At 38.3% G+C, this 13,807-nt stretch overlaps 1 protein-coding gene across 1 annotated transcript in view; it reads right to left on the bottom strand.

Annotated features, from left to right (window-relative positions):
* Positions 1-13,807, bottom strand: part of LOC124615904 — a 295,777-nt gene that overhangs the window by 143,544 nt on the left and 138,426 nt on the right. The window contains exons 7-9 of the mRNA XM_047144080.1: positions 10,534-10,664; positions 10,237-10,426; positions 9,301-9,402 (exon numbers count right to left, since the gene is read on the bottom strand). Of these exons, the coding sequence (XP_047000036.1) occupies positions 9,301-9,402; positions 10,237-10,426; positions 10,534-10,664 (423 nt within the window). The remainder of the gene's footprint in view (positions 1-9,300; positions 9,403-10,236; positions 10,427-10,533; positions 10,665-13,807) is intronic.

Genomic DNA, 13,807 nt, shown 5'->3' on the forward strand with positions numbered 1-13,807 from the left:
GCAAGGAACATAGATTTTCAATAGATACAGGAGCACATACATCGGTCAGCACACTAGATATCTGGTGTAGGAAGAGACTAGGAGCTCTTATAGATTATGTGGAGTGGCCAAAAATGATGGGGACAATACAACTCAAGTTTAAGGCTGGGACCAAGAATTTTTCTGAGAATATGGAGATGTTGCCAGAAGTGGGACAAGAATATTCTGTTATTATCAGGCTTGATTTCTTTACTAAACATCACGCCAAAATCAATTTTTCACAGCAAATAGCTGAACTTGGAGGAACTTTGTTTCCACATGGTAATACAGCTGCAAGCGATGGAATGTCATAAGACACACCAATCATGGAGGAGTCGCTGACTACGCTGCATACATGTGCCATCATGCATAGGATAACCCGTTTGGGTTTCCTTACCACAGGATGTTTTATGGGTTGCTGAACCACTGGAGTATAACGAAAAGTTGGATAAAGTGCACTGTTTTGTAAGCAGAAGCATAGTAAGCATGAACAACTTAAATGGGGTATAATTTTAGTATGAACGATACGAGTCTACTAATGGGCTTAATGATCACCACATTGGATATTTTAGATGAAGAGGACATAGAGAGGTCATATACCAATCACAACTGCATGCATACCATTATTGATTCTCTGATACGGAGTGAGTGAGCCATCTGCAAGGCAGTGACCAGCAAGGTATGGAAACACTACTGTTACAGTTTAAGGATTTGGATAATTCACAAGGTCCATTACCTGCCACTCCTATTATCCAACATTGCACATCAACAGTGAGTAATGCTCCAGTGTACAAGAAGCCATATCAATAATACACTGAAACGTTTACAGCCATGCATGGAAGTATTTATCGACCAACAACTGGTAGATAATATTACAGAAACCAGTGAACCTGTGGTCCTGCTCCAAAAACAATAATCAGATGACATAGATATTTCAGTGTGCAAAATACCACTGACAAATATTCGATACAGAATATTACAGAGAAATTTGACAATTTAGACAGACACAAATACTTCCCTACAATGGAAGACAGTCCTAAAATAGCTTTTACAGTCCCATGGGGGCAGTTTCAGTATCACTGGATGCCATTCGAGTTTAAAAATATACCAGTCACATTTCAAAGATTGTTAGATGGAGTTCTGCATGGCCTGATAACTAGGAAGTGCATGGTACATCTCGATGATATCACTGTTTTTGTGGAAGATATGGGTAAACATGTGAAATGCTTAAAAGAAGTTTTTGATAGAATAAGAGCAGTGTGTCTTAAACTAAGTATTGACAAATGTAATTTTGCACAGTCTCAAGTCAAGTACTTGGGCCATGTCATTAGTGAGGTAGGTGTATGAACCGATCCCTGTTTAATATCAGCAGTTTTGAATTTGCAACTCCACAAACAGCCAAACAATTATGATCTTTTCTTGTTCTTTTTAATTACTACTGAAAATTTACAAAGGACTTTATGCAAATTGATCAACTGTTAACTCATTTGTTGGGAAAAATGATTAAATTTGAGTGATCGACAAAGTGTGAGTGTGCCTTTCAGGTGTTAAGGAAAGCATTACTCAAAGTCCCAGTACTGGTGTTTCCCAATTTTGACAAGTAATTTCTTGCAATGCAATCAATACAGCTCTTGGCTGTGTCCAGAGTCAGGATGTCAATGAAGAAGGAGTACTCAGTGACGTGTGCTTTTCGGCACTTACACAGAGCAAAACACAGAGAAAAAAATGTTAGTGGTGGTCTACAGGATCATATACTTTAGATGTTACTTATGTTGGCAGAAATTCAAAGTAGTAACAGATCACGATTCCTTAAAGTGGCTTTTGGGCTTGAAGTATCCCTCTAGCAGATTAACCAGAGTGAGTTCAATTATAAAGATGTTAACACACCTGGAAAAAAAACATACAAAAACACATACTTTGAGCCACAAGGTTGCAGTATTACAAGCACTTGAGGAAAAGTATGAGTGAGTGGCAGTGAGAATGGGCAGCTGACACGGACTGTCACGAATTTAGGTCAAGGCTGCTGTGCACAACAAATTAAGGTTCACTTTGCAGATCTACAAAAAGTGGACCGCATTTAGTGGTTCTGTTGATGCTAAGGAATGAAGCGTTACAACTGGTACATGAACATGTTTTGTCAACTCATGGGGGCCAAAGAGTGAATGATAAGAGAGAAACAAAAAAGTTTTGGTGGCATATGAGGTAACGTGATGTAGATCAATATGTGTGGAATTCCACATCTTGTGCACAGTGGGTGGGTCTCAGCCATAAAAAGTGACTGGAGTTAATATTTTAGGTCAGTTCAACAGAACTCCAGCTGGTAATAAATACATCTTAACAATCATTGACCATTTTTTGAGGTTTATATCTATGACATAATTTCCAATCAGCAAACTGCTAAGATGGCTACAGCATTAGTGAATAACTGGATTCTTAAATCCGCTGTGCCACAAACCTTAGTGACTGATCAGAGTACTAACTTCTTATCTGATTTGATGAAACACCTATGCCGCGTACTTTGTGTTCACAAATTACAGAAAAACCCGTTTCATCTACAAACATGTTAACCGAACAATATAGAAGATTGTGAGTTACTACGTAAGCAGCCAATACGTAGACTGACCTCAGTTATGTTGTCAGTGCATATAATTCTAAATGTCCATACCATTACTGGCCTCTTGCCCTAAGAGGTGTCCTACAGAAGATATACACCATCTCCCTTCACTGTACTAAATCTGAAGTTAGGGTCTGATGTTGAGTCAGTGAAGAAATTTGCAAAAACTATGCAAGAGGTACTTCAAAGAGATCAACAAGTCAATACAAAATCACTGAAACACCAAGAATGTGTGGGACATAGTGAGCTAGTCAGTTTCCACATTTCAGAGTTGGCCCATGGGTGTCGGTTACCAATCCATAAATGTCAAAAGGGGAACTAAGGAATTTTTAATGAAATATAATGGTCCATATCAGGTTACAGAGATTACCTCCTTGGTCAATGTCAACATCCAGTTACCTACCAAAACACTGATTATTATATATTAGAGCGAAGCCATTTGATGGTGTGATAGATGTATTACCAAACATTCCAGTAATGGTATCACAACAAAGCAAGGCTTCAAGGAAGGTTAAAAAGAATGTGCTACTAGATACTTGTGCAACATACTGGGCACCATACAAACTTGAATCACAAAACTAGTTTTACAGCGCAATTTTTCATTTTTTTCTTGTTCATTTTGTAGTATTATATCTCTATTGCATTTTAAGGGTTAATAAGATATTAGTGCGAGTCATTTGTTATTGTTGTTATGGGTACACATTGGGAGAGGAACTGATGTGTATTCCTTCCCACAAGGTGGTGTGACAGCAGGGACACACCAAAGGAATTATTGTACAAGTAATGCCACTAAATGTCACTGGAGGACTGGTAAAACCTGAACTACACTTTCACACAACAGGAACCCACTGGATTTACTCAACATAGTCTACAGAAACTGTAATAATCAACTTTTAAGAGGATAGGAAACCTAGGGGCAGGGAAAGGATGGCAATGCAAAACAGTGGCATCTTGATTAATAGAACGATTGTGATACAGCAAGGGGTAACTATCGTTAGCTACAACCGTTTCTGGTACAACAATGATTAAGTTGTCAACACTGATTTACTGGAAAGACAAACCTTTGAATATCTTACTTATCCAGAATCTCACCTTTCTTAACACCAGCTTGAATCCACAACACCTACCCTTGACCGATAAGCCGAGAACAAGAAGAAAAGGATGTTAATTGAGATCATCACTAAGCATTCAAACAATGTCTTCCTTCAGAGCTAACAGACTAACATAATGCGAACATACGCACATGGCTACTGTCCACATGCTGATGCCTTTTCATATTTTAGTCTGTAATATTATATTTCATGCTTTCAAGTTGTTCTATTTTACTGCACTTAAATAACACTTACATCTTAACTTATTTCCACACCCCAGACTCCTCTCTTTTTATGGAACCAATGAACATGATTACTTTAATGTAAATAATACAAACCCGAGTGACTAAGGGGCACTGGGCACCTATTGACTGAACCAGAGGAAGTGACATCATAGAAGTCTAATGGCTAGTTTTGAAAGATGGAATAGTGAAGTCAGCAGAGGAACAACTATGTAAAAAGACAAAACCCAGTAGAAATCCTTGAATAACAGACAACATAATGAATTTCCAGGATGGAATAATGACAATATTATGAAAAGGAAAGTGGGTTATGGTGAGTAGCAACTTTCCTTTTCATAATATTGTCAAGATAATGAATGTAATTGATGACAGAAGAAAATATATAAATACAGTAAGTGAAGCATGCAAAGGGGAATAAAGACCTCTCAAGGACACCAGAGGAGAAATGCAAAGCTGTAGAAGTGCGCATGACTTCGGGAATGGTAAATGTTGCATATTGGAAAATTAAAGAAACTCTGGAAGAAAATATAAGAAGCTGCATCAATATTAAAAGCTCAGAGGGCAAACTATTACTAAGCAAAGAACGATAGGCTGAAAGGTGGAAGGAATTTACAGACGGTTCATGTACAGGAAAGAAACTTTAAGATGATGTTATGGAAAGGGAAGAGGAGCAGAGTTTTGACACAGGCTGAATTCACTCCTACTTCGAATGTAAGAACCCAAAATCCAAATAAGGAGACACTGACAGATATGAACGTTATTGAACCATCAGTTTAATAAGTAATGTTTGCAAAATACTAATGGAAATTACTTACAGAAGAGTAGACCAATTTCAGTTTCAGAAAAATGCAGGAACATGAGAGAGAACTACCTTAGGAAATAGGTAGAAAAAAGGCAATTTACATTTATAGCTTTAGCGACAGCTTTTGACAATAATGACTGGAATACTCTGAAATTCTCAATGTAACTGGGGTAAAATACAGGGAGCGAAACCAGATTGCAATTGTAAGTATCGAGGGACATAGAGGGAGGTGGTTGAGGAGGGACTGATGCTAGGTTGTAGCATACCCCCCATGTTATTCATAGGGATCTGAAATTGTACCATCTATTTTTGGTGAAATTAACATCTATTTTAGCCATATCAGCATTATACTTGCTGAAATAAGCACTGTTCTTTGTAGATGATCAGACACACAAATTTACAAGTTTTCCGTGCTGTGTGCTGCAAGACTGAACTGACAGGAAAAAAATTATTAGAGGTAAAATAATAACAGAAGAGAACTAATAGTTTTATTCTGTACAATAAGATCTTTGTGGGCACAGTATCTGTTTTCGCAAAAATTTCAACAGTTTTTTCCAAAATAGTTTTTTCTTGTTTTCTTTTTGTCTCTATTTAAGCTTTTAACATACAATTGTTTCTGTTGAGAAGCAGCAACACGGTCTTGTTGGTGAGCAGAGTGGGTCTCTGATTTAAGGTGTTTCTTGTCTCTCTCTTTATTATTATTATTTTTTTTTGGGGGGGGGGGGGGGGGTATCCAGTTTAATAATTACAAAATTTATCAATCGTCATTTCAAATCTGTAGTATTTATCAAAAAACAAAGATGATGTGACTTACCAAACGAAAGCGCTGGCAGGTCGAAAGACACACAAACGCACACAAAATTCAAGCTCTCGCAACAAACTGTTGCCTCATTAGGAAAGAGGGAAGGAGAGGGAAAGACGAAAGGATGTGGGTTTTAACACACATATCCATCCACACATATACAGACACAGGCAGACATATTTAAAGACAAAGAGTTTTGAAACTCTCTGTCTTTAAATATGTCTGCTTGTGTCTGTATATGTGTGGATGGATATGTGTGTGCGCGCGCGCGCGCGAGAGTGTATACCCGTCCTTTTTTCCCCCTAAGGCAAGTCTTTCCGCTCCCGGGATTGGAATGACTCCTTACCCTCTCCCTTAAAACCCACATCCTTTCGTCTTTCCCTCTCCTTCCCTCTTTCCTGATGAGGCAACAGTTTGTTGCGAAAGCTTGAATTTTGTGTGTATGTTTGTGTTTGTTTGTCTGTCTTTCGACCTGCCAGCGCTTTCGTTTGGTAAGTCACATCATCTTTGTTTTTTGATAAATTTTTCCCACGTGGAATGTTTCCCTCTATTATATTCAAATCTGTAGTATGTAAGTCCTGATTAGCATACTGTAGAGTCCTTTTGTGAGGCATGTGACAATTCTCCAGATGCAGTTGAGGAAGTACTTAGATGAGACGTAAAACTAAAATTAACTCTATTCACACTTTACAGGATGACTCTCATTGATCATTTTTGTTTTCTGGTCACTATAGAGCATATAGTACAATGCAGCAGTCGGCAGTGAGAACGAACAAAGGAGAACTACTACCACCTGGTGGGCAAGGAGCTGTGTGAGGGAACAAACTTCACCTCCCTATCACAGCGCAGCTAGCCTACGTCCATGTTTCATATTTATGCGAAAGCAGAACTATATGACTATAGGGATCATGGATCCCTTCTCGTGTTCTTATAGTTGTATTCCAACCTCATGATGGACCAGGATTAGTGTCTTCACTCATTTCAAAATAAGAAATAGAAATAACAGCTAGGCATAATGCAATGCAAAGCAAAGGACATAAAATATTTGGTAACTGCCCCAGCGCAATAACTTGCTGGGGTTGGCAGCATCATAAACAAGGCACTTCAAGTCCAAGCTCTTCTGGTATCATATTCAACCATGGTACGAAATGCCCTATGCCTAAAAGTGCCAGGTTACAGTGTATGCATATTAGCATAACATGACACTTTAGCAAGCAGACAAACACACTCATTTCTTCAGTCTACAATGCTAGGTCCATGGCTGAGACCTTTGTTATTGCACGCGATGAGACCATTCAACCACTCACTGTTTGAGACTGCACCAGAGCTTAACCTACAGTTACAATGATGCATCACTGCATTCATACATAGATGCTCTTTATTTTGCGAACAAGTATTTATGCACATCCTCTTTCCAGGCGGTTTTCACTAGGTGTTGTATAATACCAGTAACTGCAAATTGGTTACTTTTTCGATACTTATATGCGGAGAATAAAACTATCTTCAGCTCCTCCTGATAAAATAGTTCATCTGAATACAACATGCTATGAAATAGCATTTATTACGTAAAATCCACAAATATGTTTGCATTTATCACAAATTTTTCAGATCTCTAGTTACACAATCTGTACATTAAGTAAGCAGTAAAGGAGACTAAGGACCAAGGAGACATTTTCAAAGATATTGAACTTCAGGAGTTAGAAATAAAAGTTCTTGAGGTTTGCCAAAGACATTGTAATTCTGTCAGAGGCAGCAGAAAACTTAAAAAGTCTGAATGGAAAGAGGTTATAAGGTGAACACCAATAAAAGTAAAATGGGATGTACTCACATAAAATGACATGATGCTGATATAACCAGTACAGGAAATGAGACACAGGAAGTAATGGATGGATGTTGAAATTTGGGAAGCAAATTAATTGAAAGGATATAAAAGACACATTTGCAATAGCAAGAAAAATTTTCAAGCAATGTGAAACACGTTCATGTCTAACATAAATTTAGGTGTTAGGATGTCTTTTCTGAAAGTTTTTCTCCAGACAGTAGCCTTGTATGGAACTGAAAAGTGGGTGATCCAAAGCATAGACAAGAAGAGAATAGAAGCTTTTGAAATACAGGGCTGCAGAAGAATGCTGAAGAACAGGTGAGTAGACTGGATAACTAATAGTGAGGTACTGAACTGAATCGAGGAGAAAAGAAATTTATGTCGCATCTTGACCAAAAGAAGGGATCAGTTGATACAATACACCATGAGGCATCAAGTAATAGTTAATCAATGAATGGAAGTGGGGCAGGGATAAACATTGTAGAGGGAGTCCAAATCACAACTACAGGAAGCAGGATTAAATGGGTGTAGAGTGCAATAGTTATGCAGGGATGAAGAGACTTACACAACACAGACTAGCATTGAGAGCTATATATTTAAAAAAAAAAAAAGGCTGAATACCATTACAATAACAATGACCAAATGGATTTCAACATTTAAATACCACTTATGGATTAAGCCTTAAGCTTGTTCCAACTGGCTGACTTTTGCCTACAAGGCAAAATGTGGAGTGATCTAGAATTGTGGGATATTTATCAGTATGTCATTATCCCTCCACCCGTTATTACCACTTGATGAATCCTAATGATACCACCATTTGTTTATTCAAGCAACTCCTCATGTGATTTGATGAGACTGAGTGGATCCCCCTTCATACCTCACTACTTCGGAAAAATCCGAGGAGGTACCAGGAATCAAACCTGGGTCCTGCCACACTGAAGAAAACAATGTTAACAATTTGGCTACAGGAGTGGTCTCATATTTTAGTAAGAAATTAAATAATTTAACTTTTGCAACAGAAAACATGAGAAATAAAAGATAATCATCCCGTGTCAGTTTTCTAGAAGCACTTCACAACCCCAAACAGTAAATAAACACCAGACAAAATATATGATACATAATTGATCTATGATATCCTCATGCAAACTAAATGTAATTTATACTTTGTGTACTCTAAAGTACAAATTCAAATTCAGTAATAAATATATCCCTGACATTACTAACACAGTTTTAATCTGCCAGGAAGTTTCATGTCAGCGCACACTCCGCTGCAGAGTGAAAATCTCATTCTGATTACTAACATTTGTTTGAACATATATTTTGAAATCAGAATTATGTTGCTTGATGTATGGATCGTATTGTTGATAAAACATCTTCGTCACTTACTAAAAGGCTGCAGAGAAAGAAGGTTTTCTATCAATTTTTGGCCTTTAGGAAATACATTAAACTGGAAGGATTTGTGAATAGCCACATCAAATTGTTAGGCTGAAAGTTATACTAAGCGTATCTCTTATCCTTACATCACATTATCAAGTTTTATTATAAAAGATTTGGTGACAATTGCACAATATTATCCTCATGCTATCAAGTACTACAAGTGCTGCAACAGTAGTGATATGTTATGACAGTGATGAAAATTTACCTAGATTTAAGTATAAATAACTCTGTCTAAGCTAGTTGGAAAACTTTTTAAGCTAACCATGCTTCTAATCCACTGGGAAAGTAACAGCTAAATAAAAGGGAAAACAACTTAAATACTGTCATGCTATCACAATTTTACCCACATCATTTAGAGGTTTGATTAGTCTCTTTCTCTAATTCACCCAACAATTAAATTGCAGAAAAGCAACTGTTTTCTATGTAGTGTATGTTCCAATAAATAAAATTTTACTTTACTTGCTATAATTACCTGCTGATTTTTCTGCAGCGACTTCAATTCAAGGATGTACACAGTAAAACAAGTGTCACCTAGAAATCCAAGAATCTTCACCTTCTCTTGATCAGATTTCTCCTGCATGAAATAATGCATGTATTAACTTCACAGTGAAGAAGGATTTATATCTTTCACCCAGTGTCTCCAAAATTACATGTGCATCATCTACTCCAGTGAAATATATGGGAGGGGATGGGGGGAAGAATTGTAGCAGCTTCCTACTGAGCTCCACTGGGTTTACACAGGGCCAAAGTTTAAATCTGATTCACTCTATATCATTTTGAAACACTACATACATACATCACTCAATGATATTTACCTGTGTCTAACATATTTATTTCCATTTTGTAGTCTAATCTCTCTCTTTGCGTAACCAGTTTTTTTGGAGGGACAAAATGAGAGAAAGTTATTTTCAAGAAAAGTAGTTCACGAACTACTGAAATTTTCTGTGCTCTTAGTTGTCTGAGAGCCTCCCTCAAACATTTTCAAAAGAGCACCTGCCTACTCCCATTTTTGCTTAAGTAATATCCACACAGTTTTAAAAATGTCACATGTATGGGAAGCAATGTTTACAAAGTGTACATATTAAATTAAGGTATTTCTGGCACTATTTGCAAAAGTTGAAAATTATCTTTCTAGTATATGTATGAGTACTTGATTTTTTATTTACACACACAATAGTTTTTAAATTTTATCTTTTCCATCCTATCTAACACACAAAATTAACTCAATAAACAAACAAAAACAAGTATGAGCATTGTAATAAATAAATAACTACATACTATGTGATAAATAAAATCAACAATCTTTTTTCCATTCAGAGGAACATCTGCAAATTCGGCAAAGCCTCCTCTGAATTGATCTTGCAATGCTATTTCCAAAATGTATTGTTCAAATGCAGCAACAATTTACCTTCTCAGCTCTGGTGAGCATTGCAATTCTTTCTTTCCCCACAGCAAGTGCCTTTTTTGTTTTCTCTGCATCTGCCTGTTGCCAAGCACATTTTAAATACACATCAATGCCTCTACTGCTATCAATACGGCAGGGATCCAAGGCATACAATGTACGACCAGCAGATTCGATGGCTGACCATAGTCTCGCACTGTAAGAACGTTGAAATTAGCTTATTCAACAAATGCAGTGACTAAACTATGCTAAGTTTAATAATCATTCATAACCCATGCACTACGCAAATCAGCAGGAACACACCTGTATGGTTCATAATATTGTAGTTCTGCAACTAAAAGTTCATTGATATCACAGTTATCCATGTTCGCCCCTGGAAATTCTGAACATACAGCTTCCTCCTCATCAACAAGGATATGAAAAAGATTGCATTTCTGGAAGCAGAAACATCAATTACATTAGTATAGACCGTTTAATTTCCTCCAGTTGCAGGAAAAAATAGTAGATACAGGAAGTTTCCAGTATTAATAGGATGGTAAAACACTTTTCTCTTTCCATGATATCGTTTGCCATAACTTCATTTTGAAATCTCAAACCGTTTATGAGATTTGAGGGATGTTATAGATATGTCACTCTCACTGTATCATTTATGACCGAGTAGAAATGAGTGAGGTACATACAATCCATTTTCACAAGACTGGAGAGAGATAACATCTCCTGTCAAGTTTAAAGAAAGATTCAATATGTTGGCTGCATTTCGTAAGAAGCAAAGAATGACCTAACATGCACCAACCGTAAATTCATAGCAACGCCTATTTTTCATTGTGACCTATTCAAATTTTGAGCAGAGGGTTACTTAATTTAAAAATATTACAATAACTATGATCATCAACAAAATGATAAACAGTTCCTTAAATGATAGGCAATTCATTATGAAAGGGATGAATGAGGCTTGCTGGCTATGAGATGAAAAAGATCTTTTTAGTAATTTTTTACCAAACAGCCTTTACAAGAAAGACTGCAGAGTAGCTGGATGTTAGCACTGCCACATTCTAGGGAGTCTGCCACATGCTTGTCAAATTTTAAACTGTATGAGAGCTTCAGCACGAAAACTAGCCATCCCCTCTCCTCGCTATCCAACAGTCAAGCATCCCACGTAGCAAACGCACAGTGAACCTTACTCTGCATGTGATGGGCTTCTGGTACTGAACTACAATATCATCAGTCCACTGTTAAGAAAACAAGCCCTAAAAGGAATATGGTCACCAGCTTGCCTTTAAGGCCACCTGGTCGTATTGCCGTTGCATGTATAAATGGTAAATAGAGGTTACACTAGTCATACAAGATATAAAGTGAATTCAGGGTCAAATTGGCTTGCAGGCCGAGGGGGGGGGGGGCAGATGATGCTCCATGCTCCTCAAGGCTTGTGCAGGATGAGAGGTCATTCCCCCACCCTCTAACGGCCATCCTTCTGCCAACTTAATACAGTGATGAAATAAACAAAATCCCTCTACACTGGTGGAGGGGAAGTCAATACAAAACTAAGTGGGTGGAATTAACATCATAGTAAAGATCAGAAAGGCACAGGTAATTTCAGCCAGCAGGAGGCAACCCTCTCCCAACTGCTTCACCCCTGAGATGGTACAGTACAGAACAGTACAAGTCCGGGCTGAAACCCACTCTCCCTGTGGAAGCCTAAAACCTGTTCAACTGTTTTTTCTTCATCAGCCAGTATCAGGTATAAATAATCCGTAAGGTCCTGCATTTTTCAGAGTGTTGTAAAAGGAAGGACAGTTCACTAGAATGTGAGCCAGTGTCATAAAGGTGCCACAGGCACACTGGAAACTGGAAAGGCTGTGGGATTGTCACGATTACAAAGATTATGCCCTGGGTTAGATAAGTGTCTCTTAAAACAGAGCCGGTATAAAATTGTGGACTCCATCAGCAAAGAAAGGAATAAGGAACACTACACAGCAATGGTCTCCTCAATGGCATGCATTTTTGTTAGGAGAGGGGTGAGCCCATCACTCTGTGTAAGCTGCAAAAGAGTGCCTGTCACAGACGCAATCATACATGAGGGCTCAGTATCCCCATTGTCAGAATCACTTGTGAGGTCACTCTCCTGGCTAAATGATTAGACATCTCATTCATGGGAATCCCTACATGAAGTAGAGGGATGATGGGCGAAGTTTAAACTGGTTGTGCATCGCACTCTGGAGAATGGATTAAGAACATGGCGTCATTAGACACCCATGCAAATTCCCATATGTCAGACAAAGAAATAGGCATCCATGCCACAGAAAGCAGCTGAAAGAATCCCAGTTCGGTTTTACAGCGAGTGCTCCAAGGCATTATCCCCTTACTTAGCTTGCATTTATTATGATCCTCTTGCCCAGTGAAAGGTTCCTAGAAACTGGCAAAATGACACGACTCCGGTATAGACGAAGGGTAAACAGACCTACAACATTACAAACCAATACCCTTAACTTCAGCTTAAGGCAAAATTCTTGAGCATATTTAGACTCACATACAATAAATTTTGTGAAAAGAGGTACGCTTCTAGCCACAAATCACCAGGGTTTCAGAGATCACCACTCATGCGAAAATCAGCTTGCCCTTTCTCTCACAATATCCTGCGAACCGTGCTTGGGGGGCAACAGGAGATTCCACATTCCTAGATTTCCAGAAAGCGTTTGACACAGTACCATATTACAGACTGTTAAAGGTCTGAGCATACAGAATGTGTTCCCACACATGTGAATAGCTTGAGTACTAATGAATAGTTTGAGTAACAGAACCCAGTACATTGTCCTGGATGGTGAGCGATTATGAAATGATCAGATGGCACTATTGGCCAAGGGACCTTGTATGGTGTTGTTCGGCCCCCTCGTGCAAGTCTTTCTGTTAGATGCTATTTTGGCAACTTATGCGACAACGAATAGGAGATGACTTGATTAGAACACCACATACACCCAGTCCTCAAGCAAAAAAATTCTCCAACATGGCTGTGAATTTAACCTCTGACTCCATGATCTAGAGGCAGCAATGCTAGCCATGAGCTGTGGATGGTGAGTAATCATCAGAGACAAAGGTACCATCAGAAGTGCCCCAGGGAAATGTCAATGGACCACTCTTGTTTGTATACAGATAGGGTAAGCAACAATCTCCGAATGTCTGCTAATGGCACGGTACTGGACGGAAATGTTGTCAAGTGACAGTAGGAGGACACAGGATGACTCTGATAGAATTTTTATATGACATGATGAAAGAAGTTAATGCAAATGAGTAGGAAAAACAATCTTGTAATTTTCAAATACAGTATTGGTGAAGTGCTGCCTGAAAGTTAATGAAATATCTATGTGTAAAACAGCAAAGTTATGTTAACATTGCAAACAACCTTGCCATGGTGGGGCAGCTTGCATATCTCAATGATTCAGACAACCATACTGCAGGTGCAACCACAACAGAGGTGTACCTGTTGAGAGGGCGAAAATGAGTGCTTCCTGAAGAGGGAAAGCAAAAATGGGTGCTTCATGAAGAGGGAAAGCAAAAATGGGTGCTTCATGAAGAGGGAAAG

This window comes from Schistocerca americana, chromosome 5 (genome assembly GCF_021461395.2).
Source record: "Schistocerca americana isolate TAMUIC-IGC-003095 chromosome 5, iqSchAmer2.1, whole genome shotgun sequence".
NCBI lineage: Eukaryota > Metazoa > Arthropoda > Insecta > Orthoptera > Acrididae > Schistocerca > Schistocerca americana.